General features: G+C 37.8%; 1 protein-coding gene across 1 annotated transcript; it reads right to left on the reverse strand.

The window, feature by feature from the left end:
- Nucleotides 1–5178: 5178 nt before the first annotated feature.
- snrnp70 (small nuclear ribonucleoprotein 70 (U1)) lies at nt 5179–21320 on the reverse strand. The gene is made up of 10 exons (XM_055024495.1): nt 21126–21320; nt 20643–20789; nt 20500–20562; nt 13691–13745; nt 13551–13615; nt 13384–13446; nt 12764–12845; nt 7466–7567; nt 6540–6639; nt 5179–6456 (listed from the first exon to the last, which is right to left on the reverse strand). The coding sequence occupies exons 2-10, from the start codon at nt 20787–20789 to the stop codon at nt 5712–5714; spliced, it is 1422 nt and encodes a 473-aa protein (XP_054880470.1). The 5' UTR covers nt 21126–21320; the 3' UTR covers nt 5179–5711.
- Between the last annotated feature and the right edge of the window lie 3291 nt (nt 21321–24611).

Here is a 24611-nt window from a genome sequence, read left to right on the forward strand (position 1 = left end):
ACTTTAAGATATCTCTAAAAACATTCTGACTAGTCAAAATGACATCAAATATACCAGGGAGACTTCAATTCAAGACACTGACAATGAATTACTGACTATCTGAAATACACATTTTCAGATATCAATCATTAACTTATGACTAGTTATAAAGTAAATTCAAGATATCTCCATTTTAGTTTTAACTAGTCACAGGCACGTGCAGAGAGGGGGGTGAAGAGGGCTTGAGCCCCTGGCCCTTTATCCTTGATGCTCCTTTTTGAATCCTTTTTTTAAAATCTGTGCATCAGGAGGCCTGTTTGTGCACCTCAGCAATAATATTTAGCTAAATATTATAATTTAGCAAAATAAACTAGTCTGGCTGCCCTCACTCTGATAAAGACTCTCAGTCTCTGCCTCCATGTTGTTCAGACTCTGGGTCCATGGTGAGGAGGAGGGGTCGGATCTGTGCCTCTAACTATCAAATTATGAGCAAGAATATTTTTTGAATTATGGCTAGTCTAGTCATAATTCTAACTAAAGACATCTTGAATGATAACATAATTCAAGATATTGTAAATGTATTTTTGGATTGAAGATATGTAGTTTTGACTAGTGAAAACTAGATTGTAGAGATCTTAACAGCAAATAATGACTAGACAAAACTAAATGAAAGATATCTTGAATTCTAATAAAAATACCTATTTGAGATATTTCTAAATACATCCTTCTATGGCAAGCCATTTTAACATAAATTCGATTTCCTCTGACTATCGATAATTATATTCCATATGTCTAAAAATGCATTTTGACTAAACAAAACTACATTTGACTCTCCGGAATGGTAATTCAAGATATCTTCAATTAGATTTTGACTAGTCAAAATTCCTTTCAAGACGTCTCAAATGACGTCACTGAATCTGTATTTTGACGAGACACGAACCCTATGGCAAGCCATTTTAACATACATTTGGTTTTTCCGCCCTTACGTTCCAGATATCTCTAATTACATTCTGACTAGTCGAAATGACGTCAGATTTATCATTGAGTTGCATGGAGACTTCAATTCAAGATATTGACAATGAATTACTGACTGTCTGAAATACACATTTCAGAAATCTACAATTAAATTATGACTAGTCAAAAAGGAAATTCAAAATATCTCGATTGTGGTTTTGATTAGTCATAATTCTAATCAAGCTATCTCTAATTAGTCCATAATTCAGGATATATTAAATGTAATTTTGGATAGGAGAAATGTAGTTTTGACTAGTGGAAATTAAATTATAGATATCTTAAAAGCAAATAATGACTAGACAAAACTAAATGAGAGATATCTAGAATTATAATGTTGACTAGTCAAAATTCCTTTTACGATATCTCTAAATGAATTCGAGATATTTTGAATTATTCAACTTTTCTATTTAAGATATCTTAAATGAACATTGTGACGAGTCAAAATGACATTACTGACGTCTTGAGTTAGCATTCTGTCTAGTCAAAGCGTCACTGATTTACGTGGCAAATTGAAAGTTTAATAAAACAATGAAAAGTAGAAAAAACACAACAAGATGTTTGAAAATGCACAACTTTCATGTTGAAAATGGATTGACAACAGCAGTTTTAGCTTTTCAAAGCTGTTTTTAAGAGCATTCGGTTTGTCGGAAATTAAGAAACAGAATTTTTTTTTGCAGATATCGTTAGCAGTCTTATAGTTTATGAAGTTTGGCGTTCTCCGCGTTTCCAACATTGCTGAGCTCTTTCTAATTTGTGCCATTTATGGACAATTTTGTGCAGAAAACATCAAATTCTGCAGGAAACTGTTTGGGCAGCACAAAGGGGCTTCCACGTCATTCTTAATTCTGATATCTCAAATTGTATTTTTGACTGGCGATAATTACGTTCAAGATATCTTAAATCGTAATTCCGGATACGTGTCTCATCAAATTATAGATCCAGTGACGTCATTTGAGATATCTTGAAAGGAATTTTGACAAGTCAAAATGTAATTGAAGATATCGTGAATTATAATTTTTACTAGTCAGAATGGAAATGCAGATATCATCTTAAATTACCATTCTGGATAGTCAAAATGTAGTTTTGTCTAGTGAAAATGCATTTTCAGATTTCTGGAATGTAATTACAGATAGTCAGACGAAACCAAATTTGATCCAGCAGCAAAGCTGGATGTTATTTTTGTGAATGAAGAGGACAACGCTGAAGGGGCAGCTGATGAAGGTGATTAGGGTTAGTGGTCAGTATTCTCCCCCTCGCCCCCACAATTCTTAAGGGTGGCTAATTGTCAAGTAAATTTCTTTTTTTCTTTAGCGCTGGAGTCAAAAATGTGCAACCTTATTGGAAAAATGATATCAGACTGTTTGGTGCATGGAGGCATTGGACCACATTTCTTCTCTCAAAGGCTGTGACCAAATTTGTGGCACATTGTCTCAATCTACCCTGGTTGAGGAAGTTGTTAACCATTCATTCAGACAGCAGTAATTCAAGGTCAGTAGCAATTTTAAGCATTTTAGATATTGATCATAAGCTTACATTCAGTTTCATATCATTTTTTGTCTTTTTAGATTCAGGAGACAAACAATCGTGGAGGCAAACGAAGCCATTCTGCAGGCAGCAGATACCCTGAGCATGGTGGGAGCATTAAGGCGTGTAACTACTCTGGAAGAGAGGGACTACTTTGTGCAAGCTGCTGCAGACTTCTTCGTAAATGGCCGAGTAAGCACTGCATTGCAACAGTAAGCAAGATCCTAATTGTTTCTATTAGAAATCTTGTTGTATCTAAAAGTAAGAGCATATTCTCTTTTCTTAAAGGTTTGTGGAAGGTTTGAAGACTCTTAATGTGCTAGATGAGATTCAGAAAAACCCTCCACTCTTTCATGAATTGTTTGTCTGTGCTGAGAAACCACTCTTGGCACAGAACCTGTACACACTTTTCCAAGTGTGTTTTTCTGTGAAAGGCAGCAATAAAAGGAGGATAGAAAATCAAACCATATGCTACTGGAGAGTCTGGTTGGTGAATATTGAAAGTACAATTATTGTGATATTGTAAAAACAACCGGTATCAATTACATTTTGTGACCGATTTATCACCACTGTCCAAAAAGAAATAATCATAGTTTAAATATAGAGGGAGACTTTTTAGTGACAGGACCAAAACCTGTTCAATTACTAGAAAAGTCTCTTTCCTGGAAAGTCTTTTTGTTAAGCTGCCATAGAAATGGCCTGTTTTTTTGCCAGTAAATATATATTGAGTAATTTGTTGCATAAATGCATACTTTTACATACTATTTACAATGATCATGCTTAGTCATGGTTTGGCTTCAAAATGTTTATTGATTTATATTTACCAACAAAAAATGCATTGTCATCGCCAATATAACAAAATTGAGGAGGAACAAGAACAGACATGCAACACATTTTCTTCCATGTCTTTAAGAGTACACACTCTATATCTTATAATAAAGGTAATAATTTCAACATTTTGTTTTTCAGAAGGAGAATGCAGTCCTAGAAGCAAATACATGACTTATAGTACTCCACCTTCCTGTACGCCCAGACTATGAGTCTTTCACAAAGTGGATGACAGTGCTGCAGGCACCAACCTTTGGTATTGCATAATCAGCTAATAAATGTAATAAGTAGTTCTTTTAAAAAAAGAGCTGGAGTGTTTTGAAAAGTTAAGTGTTTTAAAGCAAGTTACAATAAAGGTAAATCAAATGTGGAAAATATTGAAATGTAAATACAATATTTGCTTTTGTCTTTTTTTTGTGTGTGTCAAAGAATAACCACTTTTGGTTTCACAATTTAAAGGTGTATGTTTGAGCCACACTGCAAAACCAAAAGGTCTTATCAAGTATTTTTGGGATACTTTCTTGTGCTAATGTATTTGTACACTAAAGATAAAACTAACTTGCATGTAACTTTTCATCAAGATATGAGCTTGTTTTAAGTCAATAATTCTTTAGTATTGTTAAAGAAATAGCAGTTACATTGGCATATTAACTTAACTTATAACTGGACATCTTTCCCTTGCTTTAAGTGAAATAATCTACCAATGTAATGAGTCCTTTTTCATCAATATTAAGAAAAATAATGACTTAAAACAAGCTCATGTCTTGATGAAAAGTTACTTATATTTTACTTGTGTCTTATTTGAAGTGTAGAAAGATTTTTGCACTGGAAAATATTTGGCAAGATTTTTTTATTTGTTTTTGCTGTGTAAATGGGCATATTAATTTAATCTCTTGTAATGATTGTTCTAGTTCATGTAATGAAGACTGCTCATTTGGATTAAAAACAAAATCAAATTCTAAAGAAGCTCAGAGGGTCCAAAAGATGTGTTTGAAAAGGGGATTGGGAGATACAGTCATTTCTACAAGAACATTTTCAAAAGTAGAAGTTTTATTGTTCTTTCCCTTTCCACAATGTATATTTAATTAGTAATGCCTACTCATAGGTTACCTACTCGTGTCAATTCTGAGTTTTATTTGTAGTAATTGTATCTTTAGAACAATGCATTTGATCAAATGTTCTTGATGTTTGTCACTCCTCAAACAGTGAAATTTACTTAAATCAATAAAGCAATTTCTGCACAACAGGCCTGGTATTTCTCCTTCAGATCAGAAATGTGATTGACTGCAAGATTAACTGATTGAAGTTGCTGCTGACTGAGCCTGGTTTGGGGTGGTTCTACAACTACACTAGGAACCTCTTCAGCATCAGTGGTTGGAAGGAGCCCAAGGCCATGGAAAACTGATGGAAAAGGCTGGAGAATGTATTCAAAGGCAAACGATGCCATTTGAAATCATCACTGTGATTCATTAGCTTCCTCACAGGCAGTCGACCTTTCGATGGGTACAGCAGTGGGGCAGCAGAAAGTCACGTTTCCACAAATAAAATAGTTCAAGCATTTTACCAGCACAATCAGCTTCCACACTTTTCAGCAGAAAGTAGAGAACCAAGTTTGAGCAAATTCAAATCACAGTTTTCCCCAAAAGAGGTTATTAGTTTATGGAAAGTTTTGCAAAAGAACAGCTAAATGATCCTCCTTCAGTTATGTTGGGCCTTTGATCACTACATGCCAAGTTTTTTTTATGCTGAAACAATGTCTATTTCTGAAAAAAGAAAAAAAAATTGTCTATCAGTGTGTTTCAACTAGAGATATAAATGACCAATGCAGACCACTTTTGTTGTAAAGCTATGTCTTTATTAAAATGATCCTCCAAATCTAGAAATAGCAGATGAAATAAAATTAAAAAAATTCGATGACATCAGCTTCCCCGTTGTTTCAATGTTATACCAGTTTTCAAATTACATATTAGTTGGGTCAAAATGAGCACATTATCTAACACACCTGCAACAATTTTTTTTTAACAGAATGACTTATGCAAACTATTTTAAGTCCAATTTTTCTGCTTTAAAGATTTAACCAAGTCAAATGAACGTTAGCTGGGACCCCTTCCCACTTCCACTCCACTTCATTCCCCTCTCCTCCCTGTAATTACATTTAATTGGACAGATAAGTTGGCCATTGAACTGTTTGACTGAGATTAACTTTAAATGTGTTCACTGTACATAAAACATACTGACAGGAAAGCGAGCCAGACAATTCAATTACAGGAGGCCCTGAAAAGATCAAGGGCTGAAAGTTGGGGGTTGAGGAGAAGAACTAGAAAATGACTTATGTGGAAGTGACGGGGTCCTGATGGAGGAACTGCTCAATACTCATCTCCTTGTCCCTCCATCTTGTAGCCGTTCTCACCAGAACCATAATCCTCTGCTGATTGGAAAGACTGCTGATCCATCATTCCGTCCTGACTGTACTCCTCCATGTTGGCCGGCGCACCATCATCCTCGTTACACATTTCGTCTTGGGGACCAATGTCATCTCGTGTGGAGGCATGGCGTTCTTCTCTCCGTTCGCCCCTGTCCCTCTCCCCACGTTCTCTCTTATGCTCCCTGTCCCTGTCCCGTTCCCTACGCCTCTCTCTGTCCCTGTGGCTCCGCCTTCTGTCTCTGTCCCTATCTCTGTCCCTGTCTTTGCGCTCCTCTGCCCCCTCAGCCACCTCTCCTCCATGCTCCTCTGGCACGCGTTCCCCACTCTCTGTAGGGCCGTCCCCCTGGCCAACCTCATCCCCATCTAGACCTTTGCCTCTCTCCCTGTCTCTCTTCCGATCCCTGCTCCTACTCCTCCTCTTCCGGTCTCTACTTCTTTCTCTACTCCTGCTGTCTCCTCCTCCTCCTCCTCCTACTCCTCCTCCTGCCCCCCCACGTTCTCGGTCTCGTTCTCGACGTCGGCTACTACTCCCACCATCTTCTCCCACCACAATCCCTCGCTCTCTCTCCCTATCTCGCTCCCTAGACCGAGTGTGACGGCGCCTTTCACGGGACCGGGACCTCCGTCGTTCTCTGTCCTTGTCACGATCACGGTCCCGACTGCGCTCCCTTCTTTCTCCACGGTCACTGAGTATTGAGAACAAAACAAAAACCATCAATAAGAATGCCTTCTTCAACCCTACAGAACCTTTCTGAAAAGAATCACTCACGCGCCCAGTGAACGATCATCATAACGTGACGCATCGTCTCGACCAGAGTGCTTGATGTTGACATCAGCTCCACCTCTCCGTGTCCCACCCAGTCCTCCTCCTAGATAGAGTAGAGGCAGCAAACCGGTTCATTTAAAAGGTTTGAAACTATGGATTGGAGCATACCTTGCAGTACCCTAGAAAGATCATCTGGCTGTACTGCTTACATGCTATTAGCGCTCCCCCAGGCCGAAACACAAACATTGATTAGCACTTGTTTTGCTTTGTCTTTCAACTCAGCCCACAGCTTTTGTAATTAACACTTAACATCTGTCAGATAACAGTGAGGAAAGTTTCTCGTATACCAACATAAGATAGAGAGGTTTTAAGGTTGTAGCCATCATTTTTGTGCTACACACATAAAGACAGTGTAGGGCTAATCTGTTGAATTATTAATTGGTTAATCAAAAAATAGTCAACAGGAAAAGATGCCTAACAGATGTTTTTGAAAACAATATGAACCAGTTGAAGTTATCACAATGCTATCTGAGGAGTTCTAGGAAAAATATATTTGCAATCAAAATATATATTTTTTTCATCTTACATGCAAAATGAAAATCATTTTGAAAAGCTTTGGCTTTGCCTCTCTTCTCTCAGAGTAGTGGTAATGAAAAAGGAATATTTCAGAGTGTAATCTCCAGTCAATTATTCAATTACTAAATTATTTGACTTGATTTATTCTAATAATCAATTAATCAAAATTATTTTAGCCCTATTCTGAAGTTGAGAGAAAATTCTGCTCTACAGAGGAACATCACATGCACATCGTCAGCCCTTTCACGTATCAACTAACTAAGATGAGCCTCCCCACACCCAGTACACATCTTAAAAGCAACTAACATTTTAGGCAGAAAAGCCTGAAAGTCTAGGACACACAAGTATCTGACCTAGCCTGCGAGGACGCCATCCTTTGACAGTGCGTCCTCTTTCCACATCCACCAACACTCTTCTACCATCAATCTTCTTTCCGTCTGCATGCTTGTAGGCAGCTGTAGAAAAATGGAGAGAGAGAAGGCAAAGGTGAGGTTGGAAGAAAAAACAGCAACAACGTGACCAAGGGAGGAAAAAAAGAAACAGAATACAGTGGATTATTATACTGACCAGGAGCAGGTGAAGCAAAGACGGCTGCTCTCTGGGTAAAAGCCGAAGGATAATGGGAGCAGACTTCCTTCCACCAGATGAGTCATTGATACATTACACTTTCAACTTTGTTTAAAACATCCAGAGACCAGCTTTCTTATTGTCAACATTTACTTGTTATAAAAAATATATTTCTGTCATAATTCAGACAGGGAAAAGATATGGGCCTGTTTTAAAAATATCCCTTCAGTAGAAGAAGCGCATTGAGCATATGCATTTAACCAACTCCATCAAGCCTTAGTTTATATGATCGCAACTGTCAACACAAGTACTATCTGTGGGATAAGTTGACAACATGATGATAAATAGTAACCAAAAAGCATTTCACCAATAATTTCAGTTCTAACAATATATTGCCATTTTGCAAACATTTTGTCATCCAATGTGGTAATAACATTTAGATACTTTCATTTTGACAAATCAGAGCATAATACGAGCTACTTAATATGCTTAAGTTAGTCAAAACTAAATTCTATGGTAAGAAAACAAAAATGTTTTTTTAATCCAAATATTTTAAATGGATCTTTTCTTATTAACATTAAATTTGTGACATGTATCTTTACATCAACAAGAATCCTAGCACATAAGTCAGAGGGCCTTACCAAACTTGGCAGCTTACAGAACCACACCAAAGGTTCTCCGCACCACAGTACCACTCAGACAACATTTCTGTTAGGGTCCTTACGCTCACCTCCCCCCTGCCCCCTGCCCCCAGCCCCCTGCCCTCCACTCGACTCCACTCCACTCCACAAACGATGACAAAACCAACCCGACTGCGGGGTCTTACCACACCCCCATGGTCACCAACAACACTGACCAACTGAGGAAAACAAAACAAAAAGAAGAAAAACTAAAAGAAAGCAAAGAGAAACTGGACTAACTTTACATCAGGAGTTGGCTTACCACAACTCCAATAAAAACCCTTTCTGAATAAAACCCGCTATAGCTAAAATACATGTCTCTAACACCACTGTGTGCAATGGAAGTACAAATGAGATGCCTACTATGACAGAGTTACATATTTCCTAAACTTATTCTCATTCTGTTGAGATCTTGATTTGGTGTTTGGGTGTATTGCTGAAGAACACATCTAAGATGTGGTTTAAAATCTCTCAGAAGCATTTTCCACCAAACTGGTTCCAGTTCTGAAGTGGTGCCAGAGCTCAAAACCTACCACTAGTTTATATTTCCACCGAGATAAGCTCTAGGTGAAAAAAAGTAGTGCTAACCTGCACCAGTTTGCTGTCGGGCCAGAAAATCACCACTTTTCGCAGATCTGGTTGAGCTTTTGCTAATAATGGATTTGAGTGTATAACTACTTACACACACACACACATACATTCACAGACACATAGATACGTGTGTGTGTGTGTGTGTGTGTGGTGAGTGGATGGATGGATGATACAATACAACCAACTCAACTTAAAAAAAAACTTTTTTTCAAAAATTGAGTGTGACCCAAGATGTTTGAGAATGAAAAAGCTTTCCATCATTTCAGAGTTGAAAGCTCTGAAATGACGGCATACACAATCCACTGTACAGTTACATTACCTGAAATATAATATACTTTCAGCTGATTTTTCTCCAATACCAGAAATGTTTACATTCAACCTGACGGCATTTCAGGTGATCAACTGAGTTAAGTGCAGAGCAAGGAATTACTGTTGAAAAACGCAAAGAATGTTTTTGGTTTGGACCATCTTTTTTTTTCTCAACTGTATCTGTATGAGAAAGTTTTATGTTGCTAAATATATTTTAGTGGTAGTGAAACTTATCTTAGTGTCACTTAAAAGTGACATTAAAGAACTGCATTGTACATCTAGTTCTACACATTAAAAACTGCATGTATACAGGTACAAGATAAACACTGGGTTTGTGTGGCTTATGTGCATACTGAAGCTACAGAACTGTACCAAATATGTCTGTAACTGATTAGCATCAGATTAACAAAAGCCGACTACCTCAAATCTTTTTGGATTTTGTTCCCCAAATCGCCTGTCATTTAAGTAGGTCAACATGCCACTCCCTTGAATCCATAATGTTATGTAGACTGTTATTTTTATATATTTTGCTCTAAAAGCTGTGTGATTTCAGTTTTCTGGCTTTTAGATAAGGGAGCAGATGAATTGTGAAGCATTCACAAGAACCCCTGGTAAACCAAGTCTTCATATTAGAGCATCTGTTTACAGAAATAATGGGATACATATGCAATATCATCCTTCCTAAAAAAAAAAAAAAAAAAACCCTCAGAATAAAACAGGCAGAGAATCAAACACACAATGAACAAGACGTTTGTACTGACATGATTCCAACTTGACTTTCAGATGGTGGAAAAGCAAAGTGGCCCCTTTACCGATCTGGAACCTCTTTGGTGGAAAAAAATCCCATCAGTAATTCAGGAAGGGACTACTGAAATGTTGGCAACTATATGCGGAGGAACTGGGGCCTGAAACTGCATGTGTCCTGACATAGTAAATAATGAATGAATAGGCTGTTGCTGAATTATCAAAATATTTCCCTCATCTGCACATTTTATTAAAGCCAACTCAAGGGCAAATTTATCTGCTTCCTAGTATAAACAAAAATGTTAGTCACACTAAAGTACCAGGACCTGATGACAAGATAAACACCAAGTGTCCTGATAAAATAAGTCCATTAAGGATGAATGACGCATGGAGCCTTGTGGCTGACTTATCTCTTAATTTCGTAAAGTGACAATTTTTTCTTTTTTAAACTGTAGTTGAACAAGATAAAACTCAAAATCTGCTTTACTTTCCAGCAGAGAGCTTTTATTTTTTAAATATATTCAAAGTGAGATCATAGTGCTCTGAGAACAGTTACAATAAAACAGAATTTTATGATTTTAAAGAACAAGGCAAACCAGTTCTACTGCTGATTTTTCTAACTACCTTCACCATTCATATTACTAAAACTGCATCCTCATTGTTATCCATAGGCAATATAGATCATTAATTTGGCTCATATTCCCAAAATCGTCAGTCATCACTTCCAAATCAAGTGAGTGAAAAGGTTTGACATATCTGACAATGTACAAAATATAGTTTTAACACTTCCTCTGATGTCATTTTTAAAAGCTGATAACATCTAGTTCAAGTAAGCCTCACTCAATAATAACCTTCCCCACAAAAAAACTGTTTTTAGCCCAATCTTTAAGCATCTGTACATTAAATTCCATCACCTCAGGCAGCTTAAAAAAAGATGTTTCTTCTTTTTACTCTAATGTTGTGCTGTGCCTACCCATAATCACACAGCCTATTTTTCCTAACTACAAGCTTTCCAACACCTGAAGTGGCTTTAACAAAAAGCAAAAATCATTGGGAAACGTTTTTATAGAGTATCGTACAGGGGAGCATTCAATGGTCAAAGCCTAAAATCCAGATTATATTAAACGAATAAAAAAATTCTTTAGGGCCAACAAAAAGATGCTTTACCCATTGAACTTTGCTCCACTTCCCTATGTAGGAGATGGAGGGTGGAAAGAAATCTTACCCATCATACAAACCCATTATACCAACCATATACTGAGCTGTGGTAGTAGGGTGTAGATGTATCATAACCATCATCATCTGCCAGCCAGCTCTGGCCAATAGCCATCACAGATTGGCGGCTGCAGTGGCAATGAGAACAACACACAGTTAATATACTGTTGAGGCCCACATCCCACCCCGTCAGTTCCCTTCCAACTAACACTACAGAGTTGTGGGTTTAGCAACTCTGGTCTAGGAGAGCTGATTCTACAAATACTAGAGAATGGTGAAAAGCTAATATATGCCGCCTTATTAGATCCCCGCAGAGGCTTCATGGTAGCTTATACAGACACATAACGACACAGAAATTTAGCTTAATTGAAATGGTTCCTCTGCTCAAATGTATTGGGATCTCCAAACATTGCCCGAGTGCAATTTACAGAGCATTGCAAAAAATTGTTGAATCCACAATCATGACAGCAAGACAGTTTAGAATTCAATATACCAGCAAATATGGAAGATCCATGATAGCAATATAGCAATTCTAAAAGAAAAAAAGAGTCAGCAAGACTTTTGGTCTCACTGCAACTTGAATGTAAGCTAACTCACTTTGGTGGTAAAACATTTTGGTCAATCAAAACTAAATTTGGAAATAGAATGCATTTATTGCACTTCCAGTAGAATGAGTGACCTAAAACAGTTTTTTTTTTTTTTTTTTTTTGGCAATTGATATTTTTGTAATGGCTTGGATGCAAAGTTGCACTGCAAACTAGGGATTAAAATATCTCTTTAATATGCTACACTGTAGGCTCTGCATTGATCCAGTAAAGGAGCATGGCTTAACCTTTGGATGACATCACTTGTCTGAAGAGATCGTATTCATATCTCCTAGAAAATACGTTTATAATTGTATTCAAATATTTGGGCAGCAATAGCCTACTACTGTGATAAAACTTTATTTAAAAAAAATAACAACAAACAAAAAAGCTCACCATGACCAGAGTTAAAGATAAAAACGGACAGCCTCACAGTAAAAGATGATGGGATTTAAAAAATGTTTCCGTCAAAGTTTGGTGTCCAGTTTGACCTTGTGCTTACCATTCCCGTCCAAACCAGGAGAGCAGCTGTTCCACAGAACTACAACACCTCACAGTTAAAAGACAATGTACCCTTTGACAAGCAAACATGTTCAGGTTCACAGATAAAATACATTTTATTCGGTCTTGTCCCTTAGTGATCTGAATGAACTGCTTCTAATCTAAATCCAGTTTTTAGTCAAAAAGTGACAAGCATCTAACAAGCCCACACACACACACACACACACAAACCAAGCAAGTATTGGGATTTCATGCAATCTCTTCATCTGTAAGCAATGCGTCAAGGAACTTAGCTGGCCATCACTGGCCAGTGTATAATGGCCAGTGTTGTGCTGCAACATAAAGGATAGCAGCAAAAAGAAAAAGAAAAAAGAAGACTACTCAAGTAAACGCCCCCGTGTATATCAAAGAATAGGCTGTATGACAGGGTGAGCTTACACAGACAGCGTTTGGTACTCACAGTGCATGTCTCGTTCATGCTCGTACTCAATAAAAGCGTAGCCACGAGGCTTTCCCGTCCTCTTGTTGTAGACAATATAAATCTGGAACAAGAAATAAGAGAAAATGTATAATTTGAAAACATAATGAACTTCTGCTGACAAAAGGGCTCTGCAGATCAAGAATAACTGCCAAAATCAGTTCTTCTTGCAGCTGCATGGGAAAAATTCCCTCATTTTGCCTTTGGCCTCATCTCATCAGCCCCTTTTCATCAAAAACCCCTGTTGTACTTTTCGGGCCTTCATCTATCACAATTGGTGTGATTGGTCTGAAATTTATGGGTGTGTTTATGTGGAAAACAAACTTCCATGAGCTGATTTTCTCAGTATTTGTCAAGGGTAAGAAGGATTGTTAGCATAGGTAGTCAGAAGACCAGTTTTCAGTCAGTTCCAAACTTCCCCTATGGCTTACCAACACCGTCCCTTCTTTTTTACATAGTGTGAAAATTAAAGACATTTTCTCTCCCATCAATTATTTCCTCTTCCTCTGAACTTGTGAAATCGTAATAGTTGTTTCTCTCTGCCATGATATTTGTGTTTGCTATCTTGTTGCAAAGGCCAACAAATGAACAGGCTGACCTACCCTTTTGATGGGGCCATAGACCTCAAATTCACGTCGAAGCTTGGACTCTGTAGTATCATAGTTCTGCATAAAAAAAAAATCTACATTTTATTTTAAATATTAAAAATGATTAGACTAATGCAGCGCATTGTAAGGACTGCAATAAACCTTGATGCAACCATACTAACAATTCGTGCAACAAACAAGGTCTTGAAAGCATCTCCTTGAGCATTTGGGTCATTATGAGGGTCCCCTGCGGTAAAAAAGATAAAAGCAAGTTTAGTCTAAACCAACAATGTAAAGAAGTTTTATATTAGTGCAAACTTACAAAGCTTAAGTTCTGTTTCCAAAACAGTCTGGCGTCTCTCAATTTTCTCTCGTCTCTGTAAACCAAACAAAACAACCAATAAATGAAAAACATTCACCAACATTTGTTTAGCCTACGGGTCCCCAAAGTCGGGACTCGAGGGCCGGCATCCTGCATGTTTTAGTTCTCTCCCTGATTTAACATCAAATGATGGCTGTTAGGGGCCTAAGAAGAACATTGACATTCTGAAAAGCTTGTCACTACCACCAAGGAGAGAACTAAAACATGCAGGATGCCAGCCCTCAAGGACCAACTTTGGGGACCCCAGGTTTAGACAGAACAGCTGGTTTCAGACAGCAGATTTAGTTTCTATTCAGCAATATCAATTTGCTGTACATTGACATAGAGAGGTGCAACTGACTTATTTTCCAAGCATCACACCAACGCAACAGCTTATAAGTGGAATAGAGCTTCGGAGTGTGACGTCACTGCTCTCGGCAGAAGGGTTCTGAGCGTCACGTTGTTTGGCCACAAACACAACAGAGAACAGAACATAACCGACTGTCTCACAGATATTTTGAGTTTTTGAATATTTTAAGTTAATTTAGTGATGGTACAAACTTGCTTCGTTATTGGATGTGATATCTGATCACACGACCGAAACGGTAAAAAGATAGAAAACAGACTTTTGTGTCACAGGTTTCCTGCTTGTAAACAATGCTAACAGAGCTAAGCTATCGGAGCTAACGAAAAGGAGACAAATGTCCTGGTATCAGCGGTGAGACATCCTAATATCACCTTCTCCAACATCTCAAGTTATCCACTAGTTTGCTCCAGACATGGCGTGTGTCTAAATTCGCATTGTTGATTTTGTGTCATCATGTTTTGCTATGATTTGTCCGAGTTACTCATGTTCAGTTATGTTTATGTGGGTCAACCTTGTTTAAGTCGGGCTTATATTTTTATGCTGCATAGTACGAGTTTTGTCAGTGGACATCAAAGTTATTCCATTATTGTGTAGTAAACTTTTGTACTAGTGTTATCAAATTTACAGTATTAATACTGATATGTCCTCTTCAAGGCAAACCACCCTATGAAATGGATGAGTTAAATCCAGACTGGGTTCCAGTGCTTAATGTGGGTCACTGCGAGGTAAACGCCACAACATCAGACCCACATGCGTCAATTAAAGAGCCAATACAGCAAAACCATGGAGGATCAACAAGTGAGGGAGCAAGTTACAGAAACACCAGAAGATGGTTTTACTCACATTGATGCATCTAAGACTTGATCTACCTGTTCAGCATCTTTGCCATATTTTTAATGTGTCCATAAAACTCTGTCTATTGCCTTTGCTGTTTTGATTTAGGCACAGAAAGACCCTCAAATTTAAAAGCATGAGCACAATGCTTCTCCCGGTACTATGAAATACCTTATTGGTATCACCTCATGGGTTTGTTTCTTTTATTTCTAAGGGATGGGGCGGACGTGCATCGGACAAGCATATTACAGAAAACTGTGGCCTTCTCTCCAGTTTATTACCTGGGGACGTTGTGTTTGTGGACAGAGGCTTTGATAATAAAGACGGTGTAGGGATGATGTGTGCTGAGGTTGAAATGCCGTCATTCACTAAAGGTAGAGGTCAACTGGATGCTAAAGATGTTTAAGACATGTGAGCTTTAGCTCACCTCGGAATTTATGTGGAAAGAGTGATCAGTTGTATGAGGAATAAATACAAAATGTTACACAGAAGTGTAGCAGTTAAGTTGCTTCTTAAATTGGAGAGTGAAGAGGTGACGCGTCTTGACAAGATTGTGTGTGTGTGCTGCAGCTTAGTGAGCATGTGTTCTAGTGTGGTTGTGAAACCTAATGCAAATGAAACCTGCACAAGTTAATATGAAACTGCAATGCAGCACTGATGATTAAAATGTAGATTGAAGACATTTTCTGCACTCATTCTTTTGAAATATTTGTAGTCAGTACTGTTTTATGTAAAATGTTGATAGTAAAAATGAAAATTGCATTTGTTCCATTCATGATTTTGTATCGAAATATGTGTAGAATTTTATAACATGGAAGTGGCTGTTTTCTCTCATTTAATTAATTAATGTGGTAAACATAAAACATTTGATTCAAGCACTTGAAGATGCATGTAAGCAGGTAAAATGGATTACATTTTAAGTAAAAATTTAATTACAATATTTCATGTATTAAATATACATGTAATGAAATAGATTACATTTTTAAATAAACATTTTATGTGATTAAAGTAAACACTTATAAAATCTGACAGTTTGCGATACATTTTATGTAACAAGCAAAAGAGTCCATCTTTAAACTTTTGATGTGTAATTAAAACATTTCAGAGTGAATAATAAATTATTTCATAATGTTATGAAATAAATCACATTTCAAATAAATACTTGTTGGATTTAACATATTTCAGGTCAGTGAACATGTAATAAAATAGATCCTGTCCTAGAATTTTATGTCAATGAACATTACAGGTAACAAATGTGGCGACCATCTGAGGTAATGCATTTTATAGAAAAATCACTATACAAAAATAAGTGCAAATATTAGTGTAACTGGTACAATGTGCCACTGAACAGTGCCAGTGTTGCTTAGCATGACCCACGGTGTGAACAGAGGCGTAGAGTCTGAGTGCATAACCTGCAAACACAATTAAAATGGTGAATGAAAAGACAGAAACATTTTTAAAATGTATACGTGTGAATCTGCAGGTAGTTGAACTGTCAATTATTCCAATTATCAATTATTATAGAAGAATAACCTGACATTGTAATTTCAAAGAGGTTATCAGTTACAAAGCTGAAGTTCTGATTGGAGCTTCCAGGAGCTGAGCTCTTACCTTTGTTCCAACCCCAACGTAGTCGCAATCTGGGGGGTAAAAATGTCCAAATCATGTTCCCAGCCATTCGTAAACTGGACATGAGCCTCCATTGACTTATAATTCTTGAATTGATTCGCCGTGTAAACACCGACACCACAGACCAGGTATGAAAAGTTATCTGGGAGTGTCAGATGAGGCAAATGTTCAGGGTCTCTGCTCCGTTATTTCAAACGGGTCAATATGTCCAATTGTAGCTATTTTTTCCATGTAGCGCTTTTTGGGTTCTGGCAGAAGCTTTTGGTGATATAACCCTCTTTCATTCAAACAGCTTTTCAGCATTATGGAAGAGGAGGATACAGCAGCAACGCGATAAAAACACCGGAAAAAGTTTGTTTTGGTCTGTGGCCAAACAACATGGCGCCGAGCGACGAAAATGTCACACGCAGTGACGTCAGCTCCAAAGCTCTATTGTCAGCAAAAGACTAACTGCAGTCGCAATTTGTTCAGATGTGAACAGTCCCTTACCTAGACTGGTTCTCCAAGTAAGGGGAACTGGATGTATGTACATACTGTATGTACGTATCTACTTACACACAATCACATTACCTGGCAATGACGTTCAAAGCTTAATGAAGTTACTAAACCAATTTTGTGTTTCAGTAAGTCAGTGAAAAATAGTTAAGGGTATTCAAAATTAATAAAATGATTAGAGTACCCAAATTTTTGCACCTGTCAAATTTTGTTTTAATGCATATTGCATATTTTTGTTAGTCCAATAAACCTCATTTCAATACTGAAATATTACTGTGCCCATCACTTATTGGATATATCAAACTGAAATAGCTGTTGCAAACACCCAAAGATTTAGAAATAAAAACAATTAAGATTAATAGGGGTGCCCAAACTTTTTCACATCACTGTATAAATTAATATTCAACCATTTAAATATGAAGCATTAAATTAAGCCTCACTCAAAGGTTAGACACAGCAGGTGTGACACATATAATAATAAATATCATTGATTTAAATTCTCAGAGGAGTGTTTCTTAATGTTGGACAAGAAGACAGAAGGCCTGGCTCTCAATCAATTTATCCCAAAGGTGTTCTATTGGGTTGCGTTCAGAACTCTGTCCAGGCCAGTCAAGCTCATCCATGTCTTTATGGACCTTGCTCTGTGCTCTGGTGCACAATCATGCTGGAAGAGGAAGAGGCCAGCTTCAAGTTGGGAGCATGGAGTTGTCCAAAATGTGTTGGTGTGCTGAAACATTCAGAGTATGCATCAAGTATACTTGATGTATCGTGAGTTTTTTAATTTATGATGGTTAAAATGGCGGCATCACAACTATTGAGTATAAATTGTTGTTCAAATAATAAACTTTCACCATCAAATTCACTGCGCGTATGGTTTATCCATAGTGATGCATTTTCACCCAGAAAATGCATCACTAGTTTGTCCCCCCTCCCAACCTAAAAATGTTCTATAAGTCACGCTGGAGAAAAACAACATGGTGACAGCGAGAGTTTGAGGCAAGCGGTTCAAATGAGAAGGCAACTGAAGAGGAATCAGATGAACTAGTCTAATTACGAAGAGAAACACTGCTGGATCAATAATTTAGCAGTAGTTCAGATTTTATATATAGGATGTCGAACAAAATGAAGTAATTTGTGAAACATGTTATAAAACTATCGCTTCAAAAGATTGCCACAAATTGATTTCACCACCTAATAAAGATATTATTAGCTTTACATGCTATTAAAGCCGCGCTGCTGTGGTAGAACTATTCCATTAAAGCGAAACCTTGAAATGTAGGTATGATTCATTTAGTGCTTTACAACAAGGAAAATAAAAACAATTTAGAACCACTCATTCTTTTTTCTCGATCTCTTTACGGTACACGGAGACTCGTTGCATGTACCATAACTTGCATGGGTGACATCATGATGCAAATGGATTTATAGTTGAAAATAGTATTGGAGCTCATTCGAAAAATATTTTGCGAAATATAGTGATACACCAAAAATATACCAGGATATTAGCTTTTCTTCATATTGATCAGCCCTAAATCAGAGTTCCTTTCACTGGAACCTAGAGGCAAAGTCCAGCTCCTAAAAAACAACACCACACCCCAATCCCCCGCCCCTCCACCAAACTTTACACTTAGCAGAATGCAGTCAGACAAATACCGTTCTTCTGGCAACTACCAAACCCAGACTCATCCATCAGATTGTCAGATCGTGCCTCTTTACATCGCACTTGGTAATGCACAGTTTGGATGCAGCTGCTCGACCATGGAAACCCATTACACAAACAAAACGAAACTCACGCCAGATCATACAGAAACCTCAGTACATGTGCCGAGCGCCAGCACACATATAGCTTCAAGGAAAATCACGTGACTGATACAATTCCTTTGTCGTTTGGTTGTGAACGCGCCAAATTGTATTTATGTGGAAGAAACTGTTGAATAGAGATACTTTGCGTTGATTTTTGGCTGGTATTACTTGTGTGGATCCACCAAGAAAGACAAAGTTTTCTCCCATGTGAGATCATTTTAATCTCATCAAGGAGAATAAAATGATCATTCTGATCATTTTTCTTTCAGCTTATTCAAATTCCTTTCCATGGGATATTTGAATTAGTTTACATGGATTAGCTTGTATTTACAGGTGAGCCTTTGCTCACAGGTGTTGTCTTACTGAGCACTCCCACAATGCTGAGGCATTACCATGCCCAGCATGAGGGGGATGAACCGGTTAATAAACCCAAGAAGCAGGTGATTGAACTGCAGCTTCAACTCAACCCTCTGTTCCCAGTTCAGGTTTGTCATGATTGTTAATTGTGCTTATTTCTATTTTAATGTTCTTGCAAATCGCTCTGTTTAATTCCAATTAATTAGTAACAGATTATTTTTTCTCTCATGACAACCTGTTGCAGCAGCTGAACATGGAAGTCGAAGAGACGGGCCAATTTAAATGTCACCACTGATGGTATTATCGTGGTACAAAAATGCATTTTCGAGACGAACACACCGAGATCACAGGATCCATTACAGTATTTTGCATTTCCAGCGGAGGTTTTTGCATTCCACTGGAAATGCAAAAACTCATACAAACTTACAATTAAATTTCTCATCATCAGTGCAATGTACAGGGGTTCACAAAATCAAGAGGAATAGTTTGTAAATTGTGCAATCGCCTCGGCCCAAAGCTATTACTAAAGCTGATGTTTCTGAATAAAAGCATTTGAATGAACATTCTGTTTTCAGTCTTTATTGAATTTGCCAATGACTTTTTAAATCCAGCCGATGTCACTGCAAGTGACACAGTAACAGTTTCACTACAGTGTGGACAGTTTGGAAAATGTGCCATACACCCAATGAGGCCTCAACTGCCCATCTCTACTCTGAGCACTGTTCTAGAGCTAATATGAAGGCCACATAAAGTCTGGAGACGTGTAGTGATTGACTCTGCAGAAAGTTGGTGACCTCTTCGCACTATGCGCTTACGCATCCGCTGACCCCACTCCGTCAGTTTACATGGCCTATCACTTTGTGGCTGAGTTGCTGTCATTCCCAAACACTTTTACTTCCATTTTCTTATAAAACAGCTGACTGTGGGATATTGAACCTATCACAGATGCATGTTGAAATTCACTGAGCTCTTCAAAGCAACCCATTCTTTCATAAATGTTTTTGCAAACAGCGTGGATGTCTAGGTGTTTGATATTATGCACCGGTGGCCATGCAAGTGACTGAAATTTGGATGGGTGAGCAAATACTTTTGGTAATATAATGCATGTAAACTTCTGGTTCCACTGTTCATACAAAATCTCATTGTTAGTCCGCTGTACATCTTCCAAGACTATTGAGGATTCTTTTTTTTTAGAACTACATAAAGAGTTACACAACATGTCCACAGATCAATGGATCAGTCACTATTTCAAGTACTGGAAAACTGTTAACCAAGCAATTCTAACCTTTCTCTCCAGACGCTCTTCACGAGTCTCTGCTCTGGTCGGTGGAGGGGCATCTCTTGGATCCTGACCCAAAGACAACAATTTCAGTTAGAAAATTGGACGTTATACCAGAGCAACACACAAAACAGAAAACCAATAATCACCTCGAAGTGCCTAATAAAGGGAGCGATACCACAGTAGGGCTGGTTGTGGTGCTTCTCATGGGGTAGTTTTTCCAGCTGAGGTAAGAAAGGTATGGGGTCCCGAGGCGCAAACAGGGCCAGCAGGTTCGGTGGGAGGAACTGCGTCATCTTCCACATAAAAAAGAAACATCAAGTAGTTTGATTACACAAGTGTCTGACATGTGGCAGATCAACAGGCTAAAGGCTTGCTACATTGTTAGCGTGATAGGCTCATTGTTGTCCCCGACTTCCTTATCATTAATATATTATTATATGTCTAGACTAAAGGTCAACAGCGGTGAACCCTGCATCAAAACTACAGCTAAGGTCGAAACTACACGTAACATCCAATATTCGTAACACACTATCGCAGCTAGGTCGCATTTAAGCCTTATATTGTAATGCTACCTTCATCATAGCCGCTAAGCTAACAATGCTACCACAAGCCTCATATATTTGTCCAACCTTCTCTCCTCCACTGTTCGACAAATTTCACACCATGGACTTCAAAGCAAAATCTCCGGTGTAAATTGATCTCCCGGACCAAAGTAGTTTCCCAAAGCAACAACAAAATGATCCTAACAGAACCGTTCAGAGTTCCCACAACAGTGAATATAGCGCGAGCCCAGTAGCTGGATGTGAACAGGAAACTTGCAAGGATTCTCCAAAAATACAAAATGGCGGGACGTCGTAAAACAAAGACTACTGACGTAAAGCGAACAACATGAGTGCACGTCGTTAAGGTGATCAATTGTAATTTTCTCCAAATACAAAGTTGTTATTTGAAAACTGAATCAGTAGTATTGTTCTTTAGGGGTTATCTGATGTGACAATATTTTTTTTCCTGCAAGAGTCACCTACAGTAGAAGGAAGGACATGTTGACATACTTTTTGTCTGTTGCCCATATTGGATTTAACAAAAATAATTTCTTGCATTTGCAGCTCATGGCCCGTAGTGTAATGGTGTATTTTATGATGCACTAGTGTCCACTACAGTGGTCTGTGTGCATTTATAACATAAAAACCCACAAGAAAATGGCTTTCGGATGGCCGACCACTGCAGTGACCACGATGCATGAAAGGGTTAGGATTCTACCTCACAATGAATTATTGGCTACTGGCTCTCTAACCATCATCAGTCATCCCCAAATGATTAATTAATGAAGAAGTTATTCATATTTTTATTTTTATTTTTTTTACAAAATACAGCAAACAATTTTGTTTAGTTGTATTTTAAGCAAAACTTCAGTTTCACAGTTTTTGTAATCCTGCGAGTTTTGGAATATTCCCATGGTATCAAAAAAACAAACAAAAAAATCCAGCAACAGAGCAATTTTTGCCATGAAAATAAGGCTGGCTATTTCGACAGTCATTGTACTGCTGGGTTCTTAAAAATAACTTAGTGGCAGAAAACTCCCCCCATACACAGGAGACACCTTTTCTCTTCTGAGTGAGTGAACTCACACCAAGTTGCTTTAGAGCAGTCCGGTCCCAATACTCAGGCTGCACCCTATGCCCTTCCATGAAAAGTGGACTCAGTCGAAGTACACATAAGGGTTCGAGTGCACAGGGTATAAGCGTCCAAAAATGTGAGAATTGGGACAGTATACCCCTGTTTCTTAACTTCAACATCCAAAATGATCACTGTCTATAGACCTTTGTGCTGCTAAAATGTACAACTACAGCAACAACAAAAAGTGATATAGAATAGGTATTTTTGCTTTCCAAAGCTATAAGATGTGTTTTGTTATAAATTGTTCAACACAGAGAAAAATTTCATGTGATCATGAAATTTTTTTGCAAAAGAAATTCAAACTAAATATCAATTCTTGTGTGCCTTGTGACTGAGATTGTGAAACAATACATATTTTTTCAATTGCAACTTCACCAAAGTTTTTAGAAAGATTTTCAAAAGTGGATATTGTATAAGAAATGTGTTCCATCTTGTGAGGATTTCCCACAAACCAGCCAGAGAGATATTGAGTAAAGTTCATAAGAAATATTAATTTATTACAAAAAATCCAAAAATAATTTCAAAATGATAAATCAGGCCCAAAACTGAGGTCAACATAACAAACTACAACTCAGGTAGTAACACAAAGAACTCAAACAAAAAACTGACCTAACTAACAAGACATGAAGAGAACTTAAATAGTGGCTGATCAAACCATTACTAAACAAAAGAGATAATTAAACACACACACACATAAAAAACAAATACAGAGAAACATTACTAAATTTTTAAATTAAATAAATATTAGAACTGAACTAACTTTCAAACCTTAAAGAAATAATGAAACTAAACTAAAAAACCAAATTTCCCCCTCCCCCGGCGAGCAGATGGAATGGCCCACTGGGAAGTTGACCACCAGTGGGCATCAGCTGGAAATCACCTTAATTCCATCTGTAGCTCCAGGAGAAACTGGTAACTCAAACAAAATAAATTTAGTGCATTTAACAAAAATGATAAAGAACTGACAAATAAAGTTAACTAAATGGGTGCACTACACATAGTTAACTAAATTGGTCAAATTAATGAAAACAAAAATAAAAATCTAAACCATTCAAACAAATATATAAAGTAATATTAAAGAAAAACAGAAAACAATTAGCCTTATTCTGTGACAGCAAGGACAGCTGTCACACATCTTTAAGTTTTAATAGAAGACAATTTGGTCTAACAGAGAATGAAGACTTAAATTATGATTTTAGTGATTAAATCCTGTGGCTAAGTTTTTATTCACAAATACTGTTTTCTAAAAATTACTCACATTTTTAAGTTAAGTAATTTTATTTAAGAGAGCACTTAAACATCGCAACATCACAAAAGTCCAATCTTTACACCAATATGTCAAGAGCTTCTTTAATTTTCTTCACAATTAGAGTGATTATTCTTTGTTTCTTCTTTTTTCTGCTCAGTTTATGTCAAACTCTTATTACTAATGTGTGCTTTGTCACATCGGCGCCGGAACAAGGGGGGCCACGGGGGCATTGCACCCCACCCCATTTACGGCCCTGTCCGTCCGCTGATCCCGTCAGACATTTACACAAACTGCACACAACTCTGAAGATCCGTGACCGAGATCTCTCTGTGTTTATATGCAGACAGAGGTCCAGATAGATCTGGATCTACTGCATGAGGCTCCAGATTGCATAAAACTCACATGTGGCAACTCCAGATCAGGGTCCGGGACATCTGATCTGGGGGTCGAACTAATTCTGCCTAAAAATTAAGTGAGAGTTCTGTATTTGTCACCATTATAGATCTATGACGATGTCTTCTTTATAATGGCGTTGGGATTAAAAAAAAAATCGACATCTGACCAAATGCTCACCCACACTTTGCCCAGTGGAGATCATTGTTGCTCTGGTCAAAAAATAATTGTGTGAATCTGTTTTTTATTTCTTCATCTGGTTCTGGCGGTTTGCCAGTTTATTAGCTGTTTTGTGTGTGTGGTTTGGAGAACTGAACTGGATCCCCTGGTTGGATGATGTTCAACCCGCTGCTGGTGCTTCACACCAACGATGTAATAATGAAAAACCTTCATACAAACATGCTGTTTTTATACCGTCGATCTCTGTATTCAGCTGTTCTCAGGTCGGCTGCAGGCATTGATCCGTCTTTTCACTTTTGAAAATGGAATAAAGTTCATTCCGCTGTCTAGAGCCTCTGTCAAGCTGCTTCTGCACGTTCCCCACTGACAACTTAACATTTTTTTCTGATTATTTTCCACCAAATGTCTATGACCGCAGCACATGGTAGACCCAAACACGTTGTCCTCCAGGTAAGGGATGGTTGTTGTTGACTTCGAGACAAATTGCTACAAACCCACTGAATTGATTGACAGGTGCCATCATATCAATTGAACAAGCCCAACATTCAAAGTGCGTAACAGAGGTGATGAAACAGCCTATGGCCTCCATCTCAAAAATGATTTGTCATACAATGTT

This window comes from Poeciliopsis prolifica, unplaced genomic scaffold (assembly GCF_027474105.1).
Source record: "Poeciliopsis prolifica strain line A6 unplaced genomic scaffold, Auburn_PproV2 SCAFFOLD121, whole genome shotgun sequence".
Taxonomy (NCBI): domain Eukaryota; kingdom Metazoa; phylum Chordata; class Actinopteri; order Cyprinodontiformes; family Poeciliidae; genus Poeciliopsis; species Poeciliopsis prolifica.

Coding starts and splice junctions, on each gene's coding strand:
- snrnp70 (XM_055024495.1), bottom strand. CDS start 20,789: ATGACGCAGTTCCTCCCACCGAACCTGCTGGCCCTGTTTGCGCCTCGG. Junction 12,846..13,383: donor TCTATGGCCCCATCAAAAGG/GTAGGTCAGCCT, acceptor TTCTTGTTCCAG/ATTTATATTGTCTACAACAA. Junction 6,457..6,539: donor GATGATCGTTCACTGGGCGC/GTGAGTGATTCT, acceptor CTCAATACTCAG/TGACCGTGGAGAAAGAAGGG.